Genomic DNA, 27,832 nt, shown 5'->3' with positions numbered 1-27,832 from the left:
CGTTAAATTCACTCATCATTCGTGAAAACGCAAAACTCATTATCAACGCTTTAGCGAAACTGGTGATAGCACTGGCGGGATAGATTTTTTAGCTAGCAAAGACGCTGGTTTGAAAGATTTGTTTGAAATTTCTAATAAATATTACATTTAATATTAAATTGTTTCTTATTTTCATTTCGATGCCATATGCTTGCATTTCACTGTGTACTGTCTATGTACATAGTCATATTATGAAGGTACATATAATAAATACATAGACAAAATTTTAGACTAGTTTTTCTTATATACTTTGGAACGGAACCCCTTTATTACTATGGGAGCCATAACTCAGTATTCGCGTTTTCGGCATTCGCGGCATTTCTCAGGAACGTAACCCCCGCGAATAGCGGGGGTTTACTGTATATATATATATATATATAATATCGGTGTAAATACACCATAGTTAACCCATAGATTTTAGCTACGATTGTAGCGTAGAAGGCATCGTTTTAATTGTATCTCATAATGTGGTTGCCTTCGCGACAAGATAGCTACTATTGAATTACTTCAAATAAATAACGCTTCTCTAGTAGAGAAGACTACTGTTATTTATTTTCAGCGGTACCACCACCCAGACGCATGTGGGCGGGCAGGTACCCAGGTACCTGCCCGCCCACTGATGACGAAGGCACCACACCCTTTTGGCATCTCTCATAATGTAGATATAACTTCGCAACTGAGATGGCTTGTTGTATACCTGGGTACCTGCCGGCCCACTGATGACGAAGCCAAACAGCTTCAAAACGTGCGTCTGGGTGGTGGTATCCACTGAAAATAAATAACTGTAGTCTTCTCTTCTAGAGAAGTGTTATTTATTTGAAGTAGTGCAATACCAGCTATCTCGTTGTGAAGGCACCCACAATATGAGATACAGTAAACCCTCGATTTAATGGACCCCGACATAACGGACCGGAAAATAATAATACAGTAATGTACGTATTAATCTCGACCATATTATTTTTTTTTAGGTTATACAAAAACTTCAGTGTTATTATTAATTAAAAATTAATAATAATTACCTATTTCCATTAATTGTTTTGATAATTATCTACTTTTATTTTTATAATCAAATTCAGGCAATTCATTTTTATTCTTTCTGAAAATGTTTTCAAATAGCTGTTTTCCCAGATTACAGATAACAGATAAGAACAGGCAGTGACTTGCGAGCTGAACGTGATTCGGGACACTAAACTGCAGGTCTACCGACTCGCTTTGTTTCGGTCTCAGTCTGCCTCAAGCTATCGTGCGGTCAGGTTGTATACAGAGTGTTTCTGTGATTTCTGAATTGTGACTTTATTTATTAAATAATTTTGCAATTCTTACAATTTAAAATGGCATCAAGTGATAGAGGAGTTAAAAGAAAGTGTGTGTGAACTTAAATGTGGCACAGAAATTACAGCTAATTGAGAAATTAGAACAAGGCATCTCAGTAGCACGGGTTTGTGAAATTTACGGCGTAAAAAAAACAAACTGTTTCTGATATCCGTAAATCAAAGGCCAAATTGCAACATAATTTTATATTGTACAGTACTGTATATTGTATTAAAACTTTTTTTTTACAATAAGAACAATAAAAAATGCCCCCCCAGGTTACATTCAATTAAACGGACTTTTGGCATTAACGGACACCCCTTCTCCATTATTAGTCCATTAAATCGAGGGTTTACTATACAATTAAAACGATGCCTTTACACTCACTACATACGTAGTTCAAATTTATGGGTAAACTATATTATATAATTTCTGATATTATATAATTTCTTTTTATTTTATATATTCTTTAATTTTAATCCTTCCTCTTGGTCTCTGTCGGGTCGGCTATGATGTATATGTACACATTCTTTTCAACGTATACATCATAACAGAAACAGAGACCCGGCTTATTGCGGTGGCTCCTATGATTTTCACTGCCAACCCCATTAACGAAGTAGTTAAAGTCCTAGGACCCACGGCTTTAGGTACTATCATTTATTTTTATGTTAAAGTTTAATTTTATTTTATTTCAGGCATTCTGTTTTTACCATGCCTGTGTTCTCAATTTTTCCATGGTAATTACACCTGACAGTTCAGCACCTCCACCTAATACTGATAATAATATATACTTGTATATTTCATTATGGTTGCTGGTTTTTTCTGCTATTACTAGTGGTACCCTGGATCCATAACCCAGTTTAATATTTTTAATTTTTTAATACTTTTTCTTGTTTGCTAACACTTTCAGATATATCATTACATCTTATTTTTATCAATATTATATATATATCACCACCACTTGAAAACCAAAATCTATTGGGAACTTGATCTAATATATATATATATAGTCAATGCCATATAAGCTTGCTTCCAGATACCATTTTGCCACTAGTAATATTCACTGGGGGCTTAGAGGGGAACAGGTATCCTGTGTGTTATCAGACACTCAGCCTAAAACACTGATGGATCCAATCTCTCTATTACAGAAGGTTTAGGAGAAGTCCGGTTGGCCTGCCTCTCTAAAATCCACTCATGCACACCTTCTCGATGGTAAGCCCTGTTACGTCACTTAGGTGGCAACGAACGTGTAGAGTGGTTCTCTTCAAGACGCCTGGTCAGCGTGAAGAGGAAAAGACCAAACCCTCCAGCATATGACAGCACGACAAAACAAATGGCCCTCAGTCCCCAGCAGCTTTCACTCTCCCTCTTATGGCAGCGAGAGGATCAGAGTGGAAGCAGAGGGTGCTAAGAATCTCTGGGTACGACCAGGCTGCCATGCACGGAAACTGAACTTGGCCTGTTATAACGTAAGATCACTCATCGGTGAAGACAGGATATTAGAGCTGGAAAAGGAATTAGAAAATGTGAATTGGAATATCATTGGGTTGGCTGAAACAAGAAGAAGAAATGAATCACTTATAAGTTTATCAAGTGGAAATCTGCTGTACACCAATGGAAACAGTGAAAGGAGTGAAGGTGGAGTTGGGTTTCTGGTCCATAAAGATTTTAAAAACAACAATTTGGAATTCAAAAGTACATCACCAAGGGTGTCAAGACTAATACTCAAGATTTCTAAGAGGTACAAGCCAAAGATTATGATGATTTATGCACCAACATCAAGCCATGATGATGAAGAGGTTGAAGAAATGTACACCGAAATTGAGAGTCTTCTAGATGAGCAGAAAACCCACTACACTATTATTATGGGAGACTTCAATGCTAAGGTTGGAAAAAGACAAAACAGCGCAGAAAGGGGAACTATAGGAAATTTTGGAATTGGTGAAAGAAATGAAAGAGGTGAAAGACTTGTGGAATTTGCAGAATCTCAAGGCTATCAGTAATGAACACTTTTTTCAAGAAAAGGGTGAACAGAAAGTGGACACGGAAGAGTCCAAATGGATTAACTACTAATGAAATCGACTTCTTCCTCACTAACAGAAGATATATTGTGAATGATGTTACCGTCCTGAATAAGGTAAATGTTGGAAGTGATCACAGAATGGTAAGATGTACACTTGATATAGATGTAGGAAAGAAAAGGAAAAAACTGACTCGAGTAAATAATACAAAGGTCTTTGAACAAGTCTGAGCTTCTGCAGACTGCTCAGGACCAAGATATCGACGAGGAATATTACAACTTTTTGAAAGTGATAAAGCCCAAGAAACCTATAGGGAAAAAGAAATCCAAAGAAGAAAAAATTAGTCAAGAAACACTTGTCATAATGAACCAAAGACGACAAATGAAAAGCAAGAAAAACACTGACAGAGAGAAAATTGAGTATACTGAGTTATGTAAAGCCATTAGAAAGAGACTCAGAGAGGACATAAGAAGATTTAACACAAGAAAAGTAGAACAAGCATTAAGGGAAAACAAAGGATTTAAATCAGCAGCCATGAGCAGTAATACAGAAAGACAAATGATACTGAAACTGAAGAACAGCGATGGTGTACTTATAAACAGCAGAGAAGGCATAATTCAAATAGCAGAAGACTACTATAGAGAATTATACAAGGAGCAGGGGAATGATGCCAGCAGTGAGGAAGATGGATTGCAAAGTAGCAACACATACGAAATACCCGATATTCTTCCTGATGAGGTAGAACATGCATTGAAGAAAATGAAGAATCAGAAAGCCCCGGGGGAAGATGAAGTTACTGTAGAGTTGTTAAAATTGGGAGGAAGAGACATAACACAAAAACTGGCAAGGTTCTTCACAAAGTGCATTAGAAAAGGTGTGACGCAAGCAGTGGAATAATGCAATCATAGTTTTGCTGCATAAGAAAGGAGATAAATCAGAAATTGGAAATTATAGACCAATTAGCTTGTTATCCCACATCTACAAGTTGTTCACAAGGGTCATTACTAACAGATTAGAAAGAATACTTGACGAGGATCAACTGAAAGAGCAAGCTGGCTTTAGGACAGGATTCTCAACTATGGATCACCTTCACGTAATATCACAGCTAATGGAGAAAGCAAATGAATATAAAACACCATTATGCCTGGCATTTGTGGATTATGAAAAGGTATTTGACTCCATACAGCATAAGGCAATGTTTCGGGCCCTGGAAAGACAAGGCATTGATACCCCATATATTATGATTTTGAAGAAAATATATGAGAGTGCTACCTCCTTTATTAGACTACACAAAGACAGTAGGAAATTTAAAATCGAGAAAGGAGTTCGACAAGGAGACACAATATCTCCGAAGCTGTTTACTGCTGCCCTTGAGGAAGCTTTCAGAAGATTAGACTGGTCGCAGAAAGGAGTCAATGTGAACGGAGAGTACCTAAACCATTTACGATTTGCAGATGACATTGTGGTCATAAGCCACGATCCCCAAGAATTAGAGGAAAATCTTAATCAGTTATGCACAGCTAGTAAGGATTTTGGACTAAAGATGAATATGGCTAAAACAAAAGTAATGATGAACAAGTATGCCACAGAAAGGGAAATAATGATTGAAGGAGCAGTAATTGAAAATGTGGAGTCATATACTTATCTGGGACAAGTTATTAGCTGTAATAATGATAAATGGCTGGAAGTCAAGAGAAGAATAAATTTTGGATGGATAGCATTCAGGAAATATAGTCACATACTGAAGAGCAATATCCCAGTTTGTCTGAAACGTAAAATAATGAACCAATGTATACTCCCCACCATGACTTATGGAAGTGAAACTTGGGCACTCACCAAAAGAATGGAAGAGAAGCTGAGAACTACACAGCGAAGAATGGAACGAATCATATTGGGAATCAGACTGTTAGATAAGAAGAGAAACACATGGATTAGGCAGCAAACTCAAGTAAAGGACATTCTTATCAAAACTAAAGAACTAAAATGGTCTTTGGCAGGACACATAGCTCGAAAACATGATGACAGATGGACTAAGAAAATAACAGAATGGTATCCAAGAGGAGCTAGAAGAAAACCTGGAAGACAAAGGCAGAGATGGATAGATGAAATTCACGAGTTTGTGGGTAGTAAATGGATGGCCAGTGCTCAAAACAGAAGTAACTGCAAAGTTGCTGGAGAGGCCTTCATCCTGCAGTGGATTGAAAATGGCTGATGATGATGATGGGTGACGATCTTCCACATTATGTGGAAAAACATTGTTGAACTTGCATTTCAGTATTTGATTGCCAAAAGAGAAAAATGCTGATCTTGGTTCCCTGAAAGTCACCTTTTTGTTTTTTATGTTGGGCACGCAGTCTACTATCAAAACTCATAACTATTGTTTGCTAATAAAACTAATAAATGTTGTGTGACTACAGATTTCATTCAGTACTTGGTATGGTTTATTAAATTCAAATGAAATAAAGTTATATGCTTGTTAAATTGTTAAGCTAATTTGGAATTTCTGTATTATTAATTTAAAGGAAGTTTTCAGAATAAAATTTAAATTTATTACAAAAAAATTCTGTAACTCAATGATTATTCATATGAATAAATCTTATCTTTTGTTTCTCAACCAGAATATTTTTTCTAACTTGTTGCCAATGCAAACAATCTGTCTGTTTTATTTATTGCACAGTTGAAATGAAACTTTGTTGTTAATATTAACATTCTTTTTTTTTTCCCATTCTGAATAACACATAATCAGCAGTTTTATCCCCTGTGCTAAAAAATTTTTGTTTTCATTCACTAAAGCCATAATTACTTCCACCTTGTATTACCAGTAACAGAAATTTTATTCTATACTGGTGGAAGTCATCAGAGCCATAGAGCCCTTCCCCTGCTACCCTGAAGTGAAAATCTGAAAAAAAAAAAAATTGCACTGTACTCTACAGCATTTTACCTTCGCCTTTCCATGATTAAGTATTATAATTATGTAACATGAAAATTAAATAAAGTTTATTAGTATTAATAGTGCCAAATGATGCAAGAAAGCAAAAATGATTTTTGATAGTATAGATGTTAATAGTAAGATTTGTTGAATTGAAATCTTAATAAGAACCATTGCTTTATTAACAGAAAATATTTCAGACCAATTTGGTGTTAGTAAGGCTAAAGATGTGAAGTTAGTTAAACATAAAAAAAAATTGTATAAAGTAAACTCCCATTATAAGTCATCAGAGCCATAGAGCCCTTCCCCTGCTACCCTGAAGTGAAAATCTGAAAAAAAAAAAAATTGCACTGTACTCTACAGCATTTTACCTTCGCCTTTCCATGATTAAGTATTATAATTATGTAACATGAAAATTAAATAAAGTTTATTAGTATTAATAGTGCCAAATGATGCAAGAAAGCAAAAATGATTTTTGATAGTATAGATGTTAATAGTAAGATTTGTTGAATTGAAATCTTAATAAGAACCATTGCTTTATTAACAGAAAATATTTCAGACCAATTTGGTGTTAGTAAGGCTAAAGATGTGAAGTTAGTTAAACATAAAAAAAAATTGTATAAAGTAAACTCCCATTATAACCTTCCCACTTATAGTGCTATCTGGCTTTAGTGCCATTTTCTTCTGGTCCTATGGGCAATCCTATGAAACATTATGCATTCTTTTCTTGGTGATACAGTAATAAATATGTATCACCAAGGAGATACATTCCAGTTCCTCAAAACACAAGGAACTGGAAAGTTGCTGGAGAGGCCTTCATCCTGCAGTGGATTGAAAATGGCTGATGATGATGATCACCAAGGAAAGATAAATTTTATTAATAACAGCATTAATATTATTTTAATACTATTTATCACATTTATACAGTAATATTCAAGATATGTTTAGTTTAATTTAATAAAATCTTTCTAAAAATCCCTTCTTTTAAAGCAAAAAAAAAAAAAGATTTTAGATGCTAAAAAAGCAAGCATAGTACATTAAGCATGCTGGTTTTCAATAAACCATTGCTTTATAAACACTACAAACAAAGCTAAAAAATCAACATTATCAGCCAAAATATTGATCAAAAATGAGAAATAGTCTCCAAAGCAGAGGCCCACTTATAGTGCTCTTTTGGGACCAGTCCCTTCAAAAGCACTGTAATGGGAGTATACAACTATATTATATAGTTGTATACTCCCATTACAACTATATTATATAGTTGTAAATGATAGTATAGATGCAAGCTATAGTAAAATAGCTTGCATATTTTTTATATATTTAAGTTTAAAAAAGCAAGTAATATATGTATGTATTTATTATTTTTTTTTGTAGGGGAATCATGGCAATTGAAACTCTTCGCCACCTTGAGCAAAAAACTGGCAAACAAATGCATGAATTATTTGACTATATGTGTGGTGTAAGTACTGGTGCAATCTTAGTCCTGCTTCTTGGGGGACTTCGTAAAACTCTAGATGAATGTGAAGCTTTATACAAACAACTTAGCTGGGAGGTTTTTCAGCAGAGTGCTTGGTGGGGAACAGGTCGTTTATTTTGGAATCATGCTTACTATGACACTAATATGTGGGTCAATATACTAAAGTAAGTTGTCAGACTTAATTTTTTTAAAATCACTTTGAAAGATTCTAATAATACCAGTTTGTTTGTAGTTATGACAATAAATACCTAAGTTTATTTTAGTAATTCTGAACTTCATGTGAGTCTATAAACTAATGATTTCAATGAAACTGCCTACAAAGGGGATTCAGTTTTATGTGATACCCTAACAGCCAACTTCCCCAATCGCATTGGTACGATTCTCATTTACACAAATATTCCATTGAAGAAAATTATTATTTAGAAATATTATCATATAGAAAATTATTTATATTAAAAGAATTTACCAGATATTCTCTTTTCAGCTGGATTATATCAATTCATTTAATTACTATATAAATTTTCATATAAAAATTTTTGTTGCATGTATGATCATGAAGGAATCACTTTGATCCAATGCCTGTAGCATGGGTATATTTTTGAATTTGGTTAATCTTTTTTTTTTTTCCTGTTCAGTAATACTATAAACATTACAAAACTAAGGTACCATATACTGTTTTCCATGTCCAATGTGAAAATCAGTTTAATAATGTTGTATATATATATACACTGGAATTCGCTCCCATCAAATACAATTAAGAAGAATGTAATAATTTCATTTTGGAAACCTTGAGTAAAATGATTAAAAATAATGAGTGCAAGCTCTCTATAAATTTTTAATAATATTCTTTCTGCTGAACATAAGCAGAACCACTGCTGCCTATGATAGCTTTCAACCATTAGTTTACATTGATAAATATGGAAGAACAGTATTTGAAAAACATAACACATACAGGTATGGTGCAACCTCGATATAACACACCTTTTCATACTGCAGTTTCGGATATATAACTCGTATGATCATGTCTCCCAAAATGAATTATGAAAAAAGGAATGTATGTTCAAAGAACTAGCAATTTCATATTGGAAGCTGGAAAAAGTGAATACTATATATACTCTTATCCAGTGCTTTTTTGTGACAGTACGTAACGGTGTGGCGTACTGGCACCTTTATTAACGGTGACGTGTGACGTTTGGATGCAGTGCACTTTGAAATTTGTAATATTCCGTAAATTTTTTTCAAATGTTTATCTACTATTCAAATAAGCTTAAAATTATTTAACTAAATTTACATTTTTCACTGTCTGTTGTTAAGATATTTTCTATATAAAACTGTATAACCATTTTTATAATTCTAAATTACTCAGTTGGACCTCTGTTTAATTATTTTGAATTCCCCTTGGAAGTTACATTTAAAATAGTTTCCGTTGAGTGAGACAATTTTCATATAGTGAATGAATTAGGAGAGAATTAACTCAGTACGCCCTGTTTGCATTTCTGGCCTTCAGGCAATTTAGGCAATTAGTGCTGCTGCGCGAATTAAAAGAGCTGAAGGGATTACCATTCTACAACTTAGTGGTACCTGGTAAAAACTATCCGACCACCCGTCCCACATACAGAGAAGTCGCGCTGGTCTGCAGTGAGCAGATCAAGGTGTATTCCCAATGGGCTCTGGTCCACCTTCTACTGCAGTGGTGTTCAAACATTTCCCGTAACGGGGCCATATTCAAAAAAATTCATAGTTGGATTTCTTTAGTGTGTTACATTTTCCATATCTTGTTGCATGTAAAAGTAAAATTGAAAATATTCGAAAATTTTATTAAGTACAATTACATTTACTGAAAAAAACATTTAATGAGCTGTTTTTTTTTTTGATAATTAACAAAATTTAAAATGCTGTTTTAGTTTGCTTTCCAGGCAGCGGGCTGTAGGTTGGACACATTCGTGAACGAACTGCAAGCACCTTGTTCGAGAATTAGAAAAGTGATTTTCTTTTAGCCCGACAAATAATCGTCTGTTGTTTCGCAGAAGTGCGTTATCCACATTTTTCCATAAATTTTCCCCATCTCTGTTTACATGGTTATAGTACCTGAATATCCGAATGACACTGACATTTTGGACAGTTTCAAAAAAAAAAAAATTCAAATTTAAGAACTAGTGACGATACCGATGATGAAATTGTCAATTAGGTTACAGTTAAATGAAATTCGTGGATTTCGGGAGTACCTAATTGAAAAGATGGTTTCGGAAGAATTGAAGAATTTGATGGACGCTCTGAGTATGATACCAATTTCATCAAGTGAATGTGAACGAGGATTTTCACAAATGAATCTGATTGTCAGCCCAACCAGAGCTTCGTGGATGACAAAAACAGTTTCTTCACTACTGTTTCTTAAAATTGTATGCCGACCGGTGACCAGCTTCGATCCAGCAAAATATGTTAATTCGTGGCTGCTTCAGAAATGTCATTCAGCAACCGACACACACAAAGAGGAAGAAAAGAAGTCGGCATAGGGTGTTGGATGAAAACTTAATAAAAATTTGGAATAGTCTACAAAAACTTTATTATAAAATTATTTTTACTTATTATTTTTAGGGGCCATATGATGAATGGACAGGCAGACAACCGAGTGATATAAAATGTCACTCGGTTGTCTGCCTGTCCGTTCATCTGTCACAGCATTGTATCTCTGGAACCACTCAACCTATTGACTAGAAATTTTACATGGGTTTGAGAAATGGAGGGGGGTTTAAGTATGTTTAAAATATAATTTTAAAATATTTTTAAAATTAAAAATGGCGGCAGGAAAATGTGAGTAATTTTCATGTCCCCCTCTCTATTTCCGTCGCTAATGGAGCTAAAAATTTGAAAATCACATTAGCTATGCGTTATTCGATGCTTATCAAGGGAAAACTATTCCGATTGAAATCTATCATTTATTTTTGTGTTAAAATTAAAAAACCAATTTTTTATTGCACTTTGATAGCACACTTTTTTGTACTAAGTAACTCTCCTTTTGGTGACAGAAAGGTTGCTAAATAGTTAGTTAATATTTCTATAAAGGTCATTTATAAATTTTGCGACCAGAAGTATTTTCAAAGCTGGAGTTGTCCCGGCAAGGAGATACTCAGAGAGCCAGTGTTGAGGTGGTGGTGGTGGAGAGGCGCCTGCGTGGAGTCTTGCACAGCCCTCACCTGCCAGTCGCTTCTTCCCCCGAGACTTTAATTGCTTCTCCAGGAAGAAGTCGGAGTCACTTCTCCCACCCTTGACATTCACAACAACAACTGGAAAGACTCAAATAGACAATGTTTTCGTTATTTCCTAAGTTTTAGGCCAAACTGGGGTACTAGAAACTTTTTTTCAATTACCATAAAGCTCTCTATTTGAGATACTACACTAACGACCATTCGTGTCATCCTGAGTGCCCAGCACTCAGTAGTTGACCGATTTATTTACTTATTTTATTCACGTTTTACTTATTTTTCTATATATACTTGAATAATTAATTTATACTTAATAAACTGTGTTAATATACTAAATTTGTTGTTCTCATTCCAAAAACATTACTACGAAAGTAACAATATCAGGAAAAAAAAAATTTTAGAGTACTTTTCATATCCTTTTAATTTTCAATTTTTCCTGATAGCAAAGAATGAGTACCGGCACCTATTTTTTTACAAAAAAAAAGCACTGCTCTTATCTATGGTACATCCTACTACCATATTTCCAAGGGAGAAAATTAGCTAGAAATTGGCTGTATGTTTGCTTCGATTTATTCAGTATTCAGTTGCAGATTAATTACCGTAGACACCCCAGTTTCTCCCCTTAGCTAGAGATACAATAAAAGAGTATATCAGTGGACTACTAATTACAAAGATACTTCTGGAGGGGCATATGGTTACCCTTCATCAAGTGCATTACATTAATTACAAAGTAAATTTTTGTAAACAGCACATGACATCCTTTCTTTGACTAGAAGTCACGCTTAGGACAGCAAAAATTGCTAAGGACTAAACTAGACAAAAATATTTTTTAAGATTATATGCTTTTCGAGAAGAGAGAAAATCATCTCAGCAAGCATGAAGTATTGCTTCTAGGTGCTTTCAAAAATCTTTAATATGGTACACAGTGTAGCGAAGTGTAAATGCAAGCAAACATTTTGCTGAAGTAAGAACGAGTTTTTTTCATGAAATGATCCATGCTTAAAATTTATATGTATAATATTATTCATATATTAAACTGAATTTTTAATATTTCTAATTAATTTTCGGGAGGCTGGTCATGGACCTGGGGTAATAACACTTTCTATTTTATGGTTGACATGATCTGTATTGAATATTACCATAGTTTTGATATAGATAGAATGTCTGAAATTTTTTAATTCAGTAATATACACATTGTGTATATTACTGAATAGTAATATACATATTGGTGAAGTTGTCAACACTTCTTTTGATATATTGGTGAAGTTGTCAACACTTCTCTTGCTACTATAATTTTTAGTGTTTCTCACCAACCATTGAAGTAAAAACGAAAACCAAAATCTTAAAAAGTTTGTTTAAATTTACAGTAGATCAAACAAAATACGATTATACAAAATGTTACTGATAATAAAATACTGAATTAGGATAGAATAAAACAAATATAATTTACAGTGAATGTACAAATAAAATGATAATAAAATACTGAATTAAAATGCAATAAAATATACTAGATTAAAAGCGCTAAAATAACTGAAGCTTTCAAAGGCTTCTGCCTTCTTTGAAAGCCTATTTGAAAAACTTCTCTTGCTATATGGCTCTCTCAGAGCATTAACAGAAATTTATTATAATTATGTCATTCAGCAGTATGCATGCCATTATTCTGTTTAAAGTGTGTTTTATTGTTTTTAAAGCCTAAAGGAGACCTGATTCATAGATATAGCTGTTTTAGATTGGAAAAAATTTTAGTAGTTTTGTTATTGTATATTTATGATATATCATTACCTGATATTTTCTGTGTAATTCATCTATTGTATTTTTTTTTTAATTACGGAATATCCTGTAATTTTTCAGGAGAGCTTTTAATGATATGATTATGATTGAAACAGCAAGGACTCTCAACGGACCTAAGGTAAGTTACGTATATGAGTTTTATGTAAATTTAAAGAAGGATTAAAACAAATAACTAGTCATACAACAATGAAGATTTTTTTTTTTTTCTCGGCTGATGCTATGCAAGTTTTGCCTTCATGTATTATTTTATCAGTACTAAGTATGTTATTTTCACTTTAATTAATGTTTGCTGTGCCTTGTGTTTATAATATCTCCTAAAATAAATGATCGGACTTTCTCAGTGATTAACTTGAATATTAGATGTTGAAAAATTGTAGTTAGTGAAGTAAATGAAAAATGTAGTGCATCATATATTCTTTTCATTCTTTTGTTCTGCATGTATTTGCATGTATTCTTTTGTTAAGCATTTTAAATTGGATTTGTTTTGGAATAGAAATTATCAGAACACTTTATTTTATGGTTAACAATCAGACTGATCTGTTGTATTGGATATTACCATAGTTTTGATACAAGTAGAATGCCTGAAATTTTTTAATTCAGTAACACTTTCTTCTCCTCGTGCGGTGTACAAATGGGTGTATTCTATGTTTAGTGTCCATCCGACTTTTGACTGCTGTAAGTAAGCAAATTTTATATGAGAGATTTTTGAAGTGGCATTTTATGCTTGATTTACAGTAGAAAGTCTGCTGACTGTGAGACATGAAATATGCTCATTCATGAATTAAATGTATAGTGGAGAAACAAGTCACAATTAACTAATTTATTTCTAAACCCAATACAGCATTATATTTAGATACGAAAATTTTTATTTCTAAATAAATAAACATTGTGACTTCTTGGCAGCCCAATCCCAAGCAGGTCTTCAACTCATAATATCAGCACTTAGAGGAAAATAATATTTTTGTGAGAAAATAAAATTTTTGCTACTCTATTTTCGTACTACATTTAATGCTACAATAAAATCTATGAACTTAATAAGGATATAAGCTGAAGTGAATAGAGAATGTGTTAATAGCCTACTGCACTGGCAGTTGATTGACTATTTTGACATGATTTCTGTTTATCTGTATGCTCAGATTTTGTCATTTAAATTGAAAGTTCATGCTTGCTTAGATTTTTTTGCCCAAAAAAAAAAACTAAAAACTGCCATTTGCCAGGTCCTGAGACTGCTATTTTACAGACACTCTGTTTGTGTGAGTTCTTATACTCGATTACTTATAGCCAGTGCATTTTACTTATGGAAAAATGCACTGGAAAAAAAAAAAAACTTCAGAAGGAAAAATGGGAAATTTTATCTTCTTAACTAAATTGGTCCTTAATCGGAAATAATATTTAAATAATGAACATTGATAATACCATGTTATTCTGTGCTGAAAATTTTACAGAAATGTGACAGGACATTTTGGAAGGAATATTCCTTCCTTTTTCAAAGTTGGTGCCTTAGTTCACTGCAGCCCTCAACTGAGTTTTCTCTTGAATGCCTGACTTATTTTGGTTTATATTTCAGAACCAGTTTATAAAAAACCAGAATTTTTAATTCTGGTGTTGTGCATCCTGATCTCTTATCAGTTTGGGCAGTTGCATTCTGGAAATGAGTAAATTATTCCTTATCTGTCTTTATATAAAATTCCTGCACCTCCGATTGTTGCAGTTTATTGTGTAGATGATTAATGTATAGTCTATGCCAAGTTGGAGTAGAAAACTAGCTCAATGTTTGAATATATTTTATTCATTGGTGAAACAGGTTTGGAAGAACCAGTGCAAGCAGTAACTAAAATAAATAAGTTTTAATACATTTTAAAGTTTTGAAACAAGTTATTTTTATTTTTTTCATTTTATCTTCTGAAACTGTTCAAATATATATTTTGTCAGTTTTAGTATAGGGTAAGGAAATTTGCTGAATTCACAATTTACAAGTTGTGCATTGGAGAAATAGGTAGTTTTTTTAATTCCAGTACTACAGAATTGGATGGGGATATTTCAACCTGGAGGTTAAAATCAATAAAATTTATAAGATTTATTGCATTCAATTTTTGATAATGTATGAAACATTCTGTTCCCACTGAAATTGAACACTATGTGCCACTAAAGCTTGAGCTTATGTTCAACTTAGAGACAAATGCTGTTGTACACAGTTCTGCCTAAGGTGCTAATATCTTGTTAAATTGTATAGTATCAGCCGAATAGTTAAGTCTTGTTATATGTTTAAAAATCTAAGACACCACCAAATACAGTTGTTTCAAAACTACTTGCATCAGTGGCCTCTGTTAGCAAACATAGGATGGACTACAAGTAAAGTATTTTGACTAGGTGAACAGCCAAGTGGTGTATGGAAATAAAACTTCCATTTAAACACAACTGTTATGTGTCCCTTTAATTCTAGAACTGGGCTGCATTTGGCCTATGTAGTACAGTTCCAAGAATTAAAAACAAATAATAGCTGTTATATATTTAAATGGGAGTTTTACTTCCATACAGTACTTGGCTGTTCACTGAGACAAATACTTTATTCACAGTTCATGTGTTTGCTAATAGAGCACCCAATGGCTGCTGAGAAGTCAGTAGCTTTGAAACAACTGTCCTAGTGATATCTCATATTTTTAAATGGTCATTTCATTTAGATTTAGTACTGTACTAAATATTTTAGTATAGATGTGTATAAAAAAAGTTAATCTATTTGTAGTAATTCATTCCAGGTAATATATTACATATATAGTAAAACTGACAAAAAAAAAATAGTAAAACTGGCAATACAGGCATACCTCGAATAACGAATAGGATGCGTTCCACGAAATTACTTCGTTAAGCGAAACTTCGTTTTCAGAGGTAAAAATACTATGGCCAGAATAGGGATACGTTCCTACGTAAAGAAAATGAAAAGCTTTTTTTTTTTTGAACAAAGAAAAGTTTTATTAAATAAACAGTCAACTTACATACAAAGTGAAATCACATTTTAAAATACGAGTCTAAAGTTGTTGTTTATGCTCTTTTTCTCTTTCATTTAACAATTGCCTATATGGAGTTATTGCATTTAACACTGATCGCTTAACAATAACACTTCTTCCTAAATCAGGATCATTTTCACTAAAAAAATTTAAAACGTTTTCAATGTCATTTAAGCACCTTTTTAAATCTTTGGTTGTTAACACTTTTTCGGCAGGAACTTCTTTAACCTCGTCTTCGTTATCTTTGTCTTCGTTGCTAACAAGGTTTTCTAAATCTTCCACTGAAAAACTATCATCTTCTGCATTCAATAAATTTCTAACATCCTCTTCATCGACATTTTTGAAACCTATTGATTGAGCCATCTGGATAACTTCATTTCTAATTTCTTGGATGTTATTTTCTTCTTCTAGTACAACTTCTGGCCATATTTTGCGCCAAACTCCATTTAAGCATTTCTTAGTGATTTCTTTCCAAGAACTATCAATGTTTTCAATTGCGTTTTTAATGGTGTAGTTTTTCCAAAAAGTTTTAACTGTCATTTCCTCTTTATCCTCTAGATCAGTTAAACTGCTTAATGTTCGACGCAGATAATAAGCTTTAAATGATGCTATTACTCCCTGATCCAATGGTTGAATCAGGGAAGTTGTGTTTGCTGGAAGAAACACAACTTTGACAGGAATGCATGTGTCCAACGTGTTAAGATCAGTAGGATGTCCCGGAGCATTGTCTAACAACAAAAGAGCTTTTTCTTCAAAGTTGTTTTTTTTTTTGACAATACCGTTTTACTTCAGGAAAAAAGTGGTTAACAAACCAATCAGTAAATAACTCCTTGGTAACCCACGCTTTTCTATTTGCTTTCCATATTACAGGTAAATTCATTTTTATGTTACCTTTTAACGCCCTCGGATTTTCTGAATGGTAAACTAATAACAATTTTAATTTATAATCGCCAGAGGCATTTGATCCAAAGAGTAACGTTAAATGGTCTTTGGCTGCTTTGAACCCAGCAGCTGATTTTTCTTCAATAGAAATGAAGCTTTTTGTTGGTAGTCGTTTCCAGAACAAACCGCTTTCGTCAACATTGAACACCAAATTTGGAAAATTTTGACGTTCAATGATTTCCTTTAGTTTTTCTGGAAACTTATTTGCAGCTTCTCCTGTTAATTTTACACTATGAATCCTGGCCCGTTTTTTAAATTTCTCGAACCAACCACGAGAAGCCCCAAAAGTTTCCGTAATTTCTTCAGTTTGTTTAGATTTCAGGTGATTGAACTGGAATATATTTTTTTTTATGTTAAATGGGGCTTGAAATTGCCGACTTCGTTATATCGAAGCTTCGTTATCAGAGGTAACGTTAACCGAGGTATGCCTGTATTGGCAAAAAAATAAATATTAAATCAAAGCAAAGTTTCACAAAGAACCAAGCTTAAATCAGTTTGAGCAGTGAACTTAAATGGAATATCAAATTTAATTTCATATTGAGAAATAATGAGTAAATTATTTATTTATTTATTTTGTCTTTTCTTCTTACAGCTTGCAACTGTTTCAGCAGCCATGAATCTGCCAGTTTTGCGAGCATTTGTTTTTCGAAATTATAATTTTCCATTCCGTGTACAGTCTCATTTCCTTGGCAGCAGTTCTTATATGATATGGCAAGCTATCCGTGCTTCTGGAGCAGCTCCTGGCTATTTTGAAGAGTTTTGTTTAAACGATATTGTTCATCAGGTAAGTCTGATATATTTTTAATTAAATTTATTTGCATTTTTGGTAAGACTGTTTCAAGAGTTATGACTGCTGTCTGTTAACATTCTTAGTTTTGGGGGTCTACAAGGAGATGCTTAGGTATAATGCATACTTAGGATGATCATTCATAGTATAGTAGAACTAGTGTTACACTGGTTGTAAAACTTGTGTTCCAGTTTAGCTGACATAGTCCCAGTTTATGTGGTATGGGGAAAATTAGAATATGAGAGCTAGTATTATCCAACTTTTTTTCACCCCTTTTACAACTGGGACTGAATCCGTAGTAGACAAGTGAAATATCAATTTGATTTCTTCCTCAGCAGTGGCAGATTAAGGTACGGGCTAGCAGGGCTAGCCCGTACCTTAATCTTCAAAGAATGCCCGGGGTGCCATTCTTTAAAGGGTGCCAAAAACAGAAGAACAATGAGGCAAAAATATATATACAGCAGACCCCCGTTATAACGCTGTTCGCTTTACGCTGATTCGCTATAACACTGTTCTTATATTATAACCCGTATCTGACTATAACGCTCTCACAGATCACTATAACGCTCTTTTACAGATTGCATTTTTGCATATTTAATGAAATCGTTTCATTTGATGGAGTTGATAGCTTGAAAATGAATAGCAAAACAGCACAGCATTAAAACGTTTCCCACGCCGACTTGAGAAATTTTCTCGCACGCTAATTTAATGCAGTACAGTGACTTGTTACGTAGTTCCGAGATCAACATTTTAAAAAATCATCAAGTATATTGCTTGTAATATTTGCGTTATATGCATTTATCCAAAGACTAATCATCACTCAATACAGTATTAGACATCGTGCGTAACGGACAGTTTACTCGAACATTGTATCGTAATTAATGCAACCAATGCAGTTACATTTTCGAAGAGTTAATAATGGCCGATAAGAATGAAAAAGCAACAACGTCTGGACGCAGTACGAAGACTATAAATGTAAGAAAAATACTGAATTTGAAAATTAAATTAGACGTTTTGAAGCGAATCGATTCCAGTCAACGATAAGCGGTTGTGTGCCATAATTTAGGACTTGCAAGTTTAACTATAAGAACAATTATAAAAAAATAAAGAATTAATTTTAGCAGCGGGAAAGATAGCTGTTCCACTGCAAGCAACTAGGGCTAGGCCGACTATTAGGATTGAAATGGAAAGACATAACTAATTTTATTGAAGATAATATCCAGTGCAGAATTCAGTTAAGTTAAATATTATAGAAGAGAAAGATCAGCCAATATGATGATCTGAAGAAAACTCACCTAAAAAAAAAAAATATGGAACCATTTAAAACTGGTAAGGGCTGGTTGAATAGATTTAAAATCTATGGAGAAGCCGCAAGTGCAGATCAAGGAACCGAAACTTTCAAAAAAGAACTTGTTAAAATTATTGAAGAGGGGTATTGTGTGTTATACTTCTCAACAAGTTTATAACATAGATGAAGCAGGACTTTTGTGGAAACGAATGTCTAAAAGAAGTTTCATAGTGAAAGAAGAAAAAAAAAAACATGCCAGGTTTCAAAGTGGCGAAGGATCGGGTGACTTTATTGTTAGGTGGTAACGCTGCGGGGGATTTAAAATTAAAACCCTTTGTTTATTTAGAAGAGGGCCAACCCAAAATCGACATCTTTCATGATTAAATTCATCAATTAAATTAAATCAATTAAAATCAATTTAGATCCATTAAATTCATGATTTTAATTGGAATTTTAAGTTTAATTTTGATACGTAAGTAGTTACCACATAATTATATATGTATGTAATGCAGAATATTTTATATGTACAAATATTTGAATATTAAATATTTCGACCGACATTTGTGCATCTTTTCACTACCGTTTATTATTGATTAGGAAATAGCCTATGGCATCGACCGCAACTTACAAATACATATGTTACCTTATGGGAATGTGGCGCTCGCTTAGCGTGGATTCACTTAGCGCTCTGTTTTTCCGGAACGAATTATCAGCGTTAAGCGGGGGCCACCTGTATATCCTTTATAAGGTGTGCCAAAAAATCTTTCTTCCCGGGGCATGGAAATACCTTGATCTGGCACTGTTCCTCAGTACATTCTTTTCTCCTTTCAAAAGACAGATTACTTTGCATATTATGCTCCTTCACTGGAATCGGATTTTTTATAAATAAATACTCTTACTTAACAAGGCCTTTAATTTGCTTGTTTGATATCTTGCTCTTATGTCATATAAAGTTGGCATTATAGCATGCTTCCTAACGTGCTGCCATTTATCCTGATTTAGTGATTTGAAAATTTTTACCTTTTGCAAAAGTCACTTTGCTCTTCTCAAAAAACAAGATTTTTCATCTTGCAAATGAGTTGCAGAAATGAAGCTTACAATTTATGTACTACTATAGCTATGACTAGTGTTCTTTGAGATAGATCAAAATAAGTGTATTTAGAAATTAAATATTATTAGGTATCAGCATTTATTTATGCAAATTCTCTGTATGATCGATTGGAATCATTTAATTCTATTCAGGCATTTAATTCTTTTGCTCTAAAAACAGTCTTTCAGATCTGTTATGTCTTTGTTTTCATTAGTGAATAGTAATGGTGGCAGTAACTTGCAGATATCAGTTGCCTTGCTAATTTTTCATAATTCAGAATACTAATTTTCATGTAAAATTAAATTTTTTTTTTATCAATGTTCTATATACCATATATTCATTTGCTTGAATACACTTGTTTTTTTTCTAAAATTGCTTTTTAAAAGCAAGGTGTAGCTTATAATCAATTAACAAAAAAGTAAACTTCATTGGATTGTCTAGGTTCAGTAAAGGTACATAGTTTATTGTTATTACTAAGAGATGATGCTTGGGCTTAGATTAAATGATAAAATGCAAACTCTGTTCAAAATTTCAGTCTTGCCAACTAGTGGAGTCCCAAATGGAAATGCAACATAGCTAATTTTTTGACATTATTAGAGCCACTCATTGATCCAAAAATTCAAATTAATGTGTCTTAAGTAATGTATATTGCTATATGGAGCATTGTGAAACTTTTTTAATGTGAGTTGTTGTGATTGTTGTGTGCAGAATTTCGAACAACAGTTAATGCGTAATGTAAAAATATTAATGACATATGTTGTGAGGGATTCATATTTCAATGTTCTCAGTCAGTGGTCATGAGAACATGACATTTATAGTTTTTTTGTCTACATGCTAATTTATTTTTTAATTATTTTGATTATTTTTATTTACTTATTTTTACATTTGAGTATTCTTTATACTATATTAGTATTCAAAATTTATAGGTTTCATTACTCTGCAACCTTGAAGTGAGAACAGGATTATATTTAAATGTGTTCATATTATTTTTGTCAAAAATTATGTTAGCGCATAAAATATTTTTTTAATTTCAAGACCATAATTTCAGGGGTGTAGCTTATTATATTTGGAAAATATGGTGCATGCTTTTCTGCTTGTTTATCCTATACTTGAACTGTACTTTAGTGAAATGTATTGGTTTACTTTTAAGGAACTGTTGGCATCATTGTTGTAGGTTGCTGACCTTCTGGTCTAAACAAGTGACACTAAGCTTAAGCATATTTAGCATGAGTGATTTCTTTTAAGTAACAAGTTTCTACCCTTTAAAGTAGTTTTATTAAAAATGAAGCACTCAGTTAAAGCAAGCACTTTGGCAAGGTGTGTTACTAATTCTTGTTATAACACACTTTTACTGAATTTCTAATTTAGATATGATTTTTGTTACTTTAGGATGGAGGTCTTTTGCTTAACAACCCAACAGCTTTAGCAATTCATGAAGCAAAACTTTTGTGGCCAGGTGAACATGTGCAGTGTGTTATATCTGTAGGCAATGGTAGATATGTTCCACAAGTGCATGCAGCCCTCACATCAACAAGTCTAAAGACTAAAGTTTTAAAGATACTTGATAGTGCCACTGATACCGAATGTAAGTCAGTCTGTAATGTTTGAATTACTCAGTTACATATATTTGTTTACTTCCATTAAAAGGAATTGTATCAATTAAAAAAATTCATAAATTGCTTAATTTATGAATGCTTAATTTAATGCCTATATAACAACAACCAAAGTTATTCTATTTTTCATACTTGAGCAACTTTTTCTTTGAAAACAATTGAATAATTAATATATTATGAATGCATGCAAAGTATTTATCTTTTCATTTGGAAAAATTACAAAATATTGCTAAATATATAGTAATCTTGAAATCTATAGATAATATAAAGAAATCTTTATATCTCTGAATAGCTTGTGACATAATAATCTATTTGTGAAATTATTTTAATGATATTAACCAGAGAGCACATGTTGACCAATATTTTCCGCATTTATAGAAAAGGTAGGTTTATGCTGATTTTATTTTTTTTAAATATGTGGTTACATTAAACATGGATTTAGATATAATTTTACATTCTACTGTTGGCATTCGTGGTGAGCAGACGTGCCTGTTACAGCTCTTAATAGTGACATTAAAGGAGCATAGATAAGAGGGGATAAAAGTAGGATTAGTGAAGTAAAGCAGAATTTGCAGAATTTCAAAGATTTTTTAATAGTTTGATTTATTTTTTTTATATTATAAATATAATTCTTTGAAAGTTTGTTTTTTTAATAATTAGTAAATTTCATAATGGTTATTACAAGATCTGCCTTGAACACTTCGTCAGAGAGTACCATGACTCATACAGAAATAGCTGATGGTGATTTCTGGTGAGTCATGATTTTATCCTTTGCAGAACCTGTGGCATGTATTCCAAAGTTGGCCTAGTGGATAATCCTAGCTCACTTAGAAATTCTTTTCTTTGTCACCATTGTAAGGAGTGCACCGATCTTAAGTTACAATTTGGTGCTTTAGGAACAATTTGAGTCACTGAAAAAAATGGGTACTTGCCCTCGAGAATAATGTAACTGGGAGCTCGCCAGGGACTCAAGACTCTAGCAACCTACCAAGTGATGCACTCCCGATTTGGGCTCCAAAACAGAATACCCAAGTGCAAATTACTCTGGTTCAAAAGGGACTTAGTTCTATTAGAAGACTCCATTGTCAGGGAAATATTTTTTTGTAATAAGAATAGGTGGACTAGAACCAGGGTATGTCTGCCGGGAGTAACTATTAATGATGTCACCAACAGACTGTCAGATTTTAAGGAGTGAAAAGAGAATATTATTATTCATGTGGGGACTAATGATATTAAGCATACACAATCTGATGATTTGTTAGACAAATATAGGACCATGCTGAAGAAATGTTGCGAGTTAGGTCACAATGTCTATGTGTCTTCAATTCTGCCCAGGCACAAGGATAGGAAGGATTATATGCTGAAAGCCTTGTGGATTAACTCAAGCCTTGAAGGACTCGGCAAGGCTTTTGGGGAGAAATTTCTATCAGCTTGGCCCGCACTTGTAGGTAGAAGGAATCTGTTTTGTAGAGACGGGATACATTTAAACAAAGGTGGTGCAAAAGTTATTGCCAGTATTATTGAGGATACCTTAAAGGTTCAGGGAAACTGCTAGTTTGTGGGGGGGGGGGACAAGGGTAATATAGATATGAGTTTATCTGATAGTATTGGTCAAATTAACTCTTGAACATATGTCAAGAGTATTTGTTTGTTACTGCAACAGAACATAGTAGCAAGATGTTCTGAGGGCAAAAGTGTTTCAAATGAATGGGTAGCAAATTCCAGGGAAGTGAGCTTAAATAACTTTGAGGGGTGTGTCAGGATAGTTAACTATACAAGAACACTAAGTTTTAATTGTTTATACGGTAATATCAGAAGTGCCGTCAATAAAATGAGTGAATTCGAACTGCTGGTTAGGACAAGTAACACTGACATAATAGGGCTTACAGAAATGTGGTGCCACCCAGAGATAAGGGATGATGAGTTTCAGTATGGTATGTATAAGGTATTTAGGAAGGACAGGGAAGATAGAAGGGGTGGTAGGGTCATGCATCTTATCAAAAGTAGCCTGAGCGCGATGGAAGCTTTCCCAGATTCGGACGTTTCGCATGCTAGTATAGAATCTGTATGGTGTGAAATAGCTGGAAGCAAAAGTATAAAGATTATGATCAGCGCCTCTACATGCAAATGGAATGGACAAGTAAGCTTGAATGTCTATTATGGGTGATTTCAATTTGCCTCTAATTGATTGGAGCAAATGCAAAGGAAACGTCACATGGCAGACAAAATTTTTAAATCAACTAGATGATTGTTATTTCTATCAACATGTCACGGAAAGTACTAGGGAAAAGAATACTCTAGACCTCATCATCACACATGAACCAGATGTCGTAATAGAGCTGACAGTACAGAAACCAGTAGCAGAAAGTGATCATGGAGTTCTATGGTGGACGATGAAGACAGAGGTAGCAGTAGTTAAAGGAATGGATTATAATTTCAGGAAAGGGAATTACAATGCCTTAAGGTGCTACATGGCCTCTATTAGCTGGGTAGATATCTCACAGAGAGCGAATACAATTGAATTATGGTATACCTTTAAAACATTAATCACAGAAGCCTTGAATGCTCATATACCATTAAAAAAATACTCCATGAGGAGGATTCCAAGTTGGATGAATGATGAAGTTGCCAAATTACTTGAGCAGAAAAAGAAGGCATGGAAAAGTTACGGAGCAATAAAAAGTACTGAAGCCTATAACAGCTACAAATTGATCTGTAATAATGCCACTGAAAAGGTTAGGCCGGCAAAGGCAGATTATGAGAAATCGCTGGCAAAGAGGGGGGATAAGGAATTCTTCATATATATAAATGCAAAGAAGAGAAGAGCAAACCAGATCGGACCCTTATGTAATGGATGTGGGATAGTATTAGATACCCCAGCTGAAGTTGCAGATGAACTCAACAGTTACTTTGCATTAATATTTACAGAAGAAAAACCCTTCGTGTCAATGAGAAATTCTGGGAGTGAAGTTGAAAAAATGTAATTAATGATGTTGAAATTTCACACATTTATTTAATGAAAAAACGTTTGAGCCAACTGGCCAGTAAGGCTCCTGGGATTGATAGCATTTACCCTACAATCTTAAGGGAGGTGGCGAGTGCATTGAACCATTGAGGCTAATTATGAGAGCATCATTCGACTCAGGAGTGATTCCATTGGATTGTAAAAGTGCCAATGTATCTCCAATACATAAGGGCGGTTCTAAGAGTGAAGTGGGAAATTATCAGCCGATTAGTCTAACTTCAGTAGATCATGGAGACTATGATCAAGGGTGGAATTCAGGATCACTTAGATAAAAATGGAATTCTGAAGGATACTCAGCATGATTTTGTAAAGGCAAAATCATGTTTAACTAATCTGGTAAGCTATTTTGACAGGGTCACTCAAGAGCTGGACTTAGGGAATAATTTCAACGTTCTTTATTTGGATTTCAGCAAAGCATTTGACTTAGTCTCACATGAGCAGTTCTCACAAGAAAAATCCTTAAATGGATAGCAGGGTGGCTTCAGGGCAGGAGGCAGAGGGTTGTGATAAATAGTTATTCCTCAGATTGGGTTGATGTAAGAAGTGGGGTTCCCCAAGGATCAGTATTAGGACCACTGTTGTTTTTGATTTCATAAATGACATCAATGAAGTGATAGAGGGTGTGATGTCTAAATTTGCAGATGATGTAAAAATTGGTAGAGTAGTTAATGATTGCTGCCAAGCAGAGCTTCTTCAGAATGACCTAGATAGACTTCAGAGATGGTCAGAAAAATTTCAGCCATGCTTTAATCCAGCAAAGTGTAAGATATTACACCTGAGGAACAGTAACCCCAAAATAACTTATACACTTGGCAGAGTTGAACTAAAGCTGGTAGTGGAGGAAAGGGACTTGGGTATTACAATACGGTTAGATACGAAGTTCTCCAAGCATTGTAAACTGGTTACAAGGAGGGCCCATGGTGTCCTATCGATGATTTATCAAACAATCGCTAGTAGAGATGAGGACATCATAATCCCATTATTGTTAAATTTTATTTTAATTATTACTGTTAGACCACACTTGGAATACTGTGTTCAAGTATGGAGACCGCACCTAAAGAAAGACATTGTTCTTCTTGAAAGGGTCCAAAGACAGGTAACTCACCTGGTGAGATCAGCAAAAGGGCATCCATATGAGAAATGACTTTGAATATGTGGGTTGCAGAGCTTGCAAACTAGGCACCTTAGAGGAGACTTGATTGAGGTGTTTAAGGCTCTGAGAGGCATAAGCAAAATGATTATAAATGATTCTAGAACTAGGGGCCATAATTTCAAGTTACGGGAGAGTTGTTTAGACTGGATTGCAGAAGTTTTATTTTAGCCAGCAAGTTATAAATTACTAGAATAAGTTACCTACACGGGTGGTAGAGGCTGACAGTCTGGGAAAATTCAAAGCTCAGCTGGATAATTACCTAAGGGAGGAGGGAAATGCGTAGGTTGTCCATTTCCTTTTCTCTTATTAATTTTTATTATTTTTAATTTGTGTTTATTCTTTTTATTTTATTTTATTTTATTATTATTATTTTTATTTATTTATTTTATTTTTTTTTTTTTGGCTGGCCCAGCATAAGCCATAGGCTTCCTTGCACTATGTAGCCATTACTAATACTAATAATTTGCTGCACTGTAATATTTTCTTGATATTGAGTAAGAGAAGGTTAAGTTTAAAAAAATATATATATTTAGGGAAAAAGGCACTAAATTTTCTACCTTCAAATAGAAGTCTTCTTTTTAGTATTTAATTCTAGTTTTCCTGAAATCTGCTAACTGTGACATTGCAGAAAGACGGGCAGCTATAGAAATACTTTACCTTCCATTGACACGAAATCTGTGTGTTTAATGTAATTAAATAATTTGATAAAATCATAGACATTACTGACATAATCTCTACACACAGTCACAGCTTACCCAAAAAAGTTTACAAATGTCCATATCCATAACAGTATGTGAACCTGCAGTATTTTTATATGCAAGCCATTGTCACCATCCACTCTATCAACATTCTGACCATCCCGATGTGTGAGATCTACAATACATCAGCATGTGCTGTAGATCTCACTGCATAATTTCATGTGTACTTTAAAATTCTTTGATTAAAGGTTGAAAACATCTTAAGTTTCCTCATTCCTTGATATTATGCAGAATTGCATCAGATGAGCTTTAATAAATTTAGTAAGTCACAGGCTTATTTATTTTCAAATTATGTGGCTGTGCTATCATAAACAAGTAACTTTAATTATCAGTTTAACCATTGTTGGTTGGTTAAACCTTGAACAGCTTGGGCTGGGGGAGTGTATATCAATGTCAGCTTAAGCCATTCAAGATAACATTATGATAATAAACTTTTACTTTCAAATTTCTTGTAATTATTATTATTTTTAGAATCATTTTATAAATGCATGGATTATTTCTGAACATTATTTTTCTTTTTTCCAGCTGTTCATACAATCTTGCATGACCTTCTACCACGAAGTGCATATTTTCGTCTCAATCCTTATTTAACAGAATTTTTAAGTTTGGATGAGAATCGTCCTGAGAAACTTCAACAACTGAAAGTAGATGCACAAATGTACATGAGAAGAAATGAAAACAAGTTGAATCATGCTGCTTCAGCTCTTACAAAACCAAGGAATTATATTAAAAAAACTTTTGATTGGGTGAATCTCTACTCAAAAATGAATTGGTGATGCCATTAGTTTTGTATTTATGTAAAAATCAAGTTTTTTTATGTTCTTTGCATCTCTGGTATGTGAAGGTAAAATAATTCCATTTTAGTTATTCATAATCAGTGACAAGGAGGAAATCATAATTTAATCCAGCCTCCCTATCCCCTTCATTTTTATAATATGTAAGTAAGTCCTCATGTTCATATTTATACTTTTTTTTTAAGAAAGCTAACATGAGATAGTATCAGAAGATCACAATCCAAGGAAAAGACAATAATTTACAGGATTAATTGGTATCAGCAACTGAGTGTGACACATCATACTATACTTATTCTAAAATGATTTATTTAATATATATGAAGTGCAGTCAGAAAGCAGGGAAGAGTGTTGGGTTTTATTGGAACTACAAAGTACAACAGAAGACAAATACAGTTACCTTTCAACAAACTGTCCCTTTTTATTTATTTATTTAATTCTTTAATCAAGGCTTGTTGGTTAACTGTTACACAGCTAAATGCTTAGAGGGTGTACATCAATGTGGGCCTGTACACCATTAAAAACAGTACAAAAGTCAAGATATAATTGCTGGAAATTATTAAACAATCATTATTATAAAAGATCATATACAATATGTCAACTACATGC

General features: G+C 33.5%; 1 protein-coding gene across 1 annotated transcript in view; it reads left to right on the top strand.

Moving 5' to 3' along the window:
• LOC150090349 (calcium-independent phospholipase A2-gamma-like) overlaps positions 1 to 27,245 on the top strand; it is an 84,277-nt gene extending 57,032 nt beyond the window's left edge. The window contains exons 5-9 of the mRNA XM_090389825.1: positions 7,675 to 7,941; positions 12,832 to 12,889; positions 17,311 to 17,502; positions 21,273 to 21,468; positions 26,958 to 27,245. Coding sequence (XP_090245951.1) covers positions 7,675 to 7,941; positions 12,832 to 12,889; positions 17,311 to 17,502; positions 21,273 to 21,468; positions 26,958 to 27,208 — 964 coding nt within the window. The 3' untranslated portion in view covers positions 27,209 to 27,245. The remainder of the gene's footprint in view (positions 1 to 7,674; positions 7,942 to 12,831; positions 12,890 to 17,310; positions 17,503 to 21,272; positions 21,469 to 26,957) is intronic.
• The last annotated feature ends 587 nt before the right edge of the window (positions 27,246 to 27,832 follow it).

Source organism: Mastigoproctus giganteus, chromosome 2 (genome assembly GCF_048544385.1).
Source record: "Mastigoproctus giganteus isolate SK-2022 chromosome 2, ASM4854438v1, whole genome shotgun sequence".
Taxonomy (NCBI): Eukaryota; Metazoa; Arthropoda; class Arachnida; order Uropygi; family Thelyphonidae; genus Mastigoproctus; species Mastigoproctus giganteus.
Note: the sequence above shows the minus strand (reverse complement) of the source record. Positions and strands in the feature narration are given on the sequence as shown.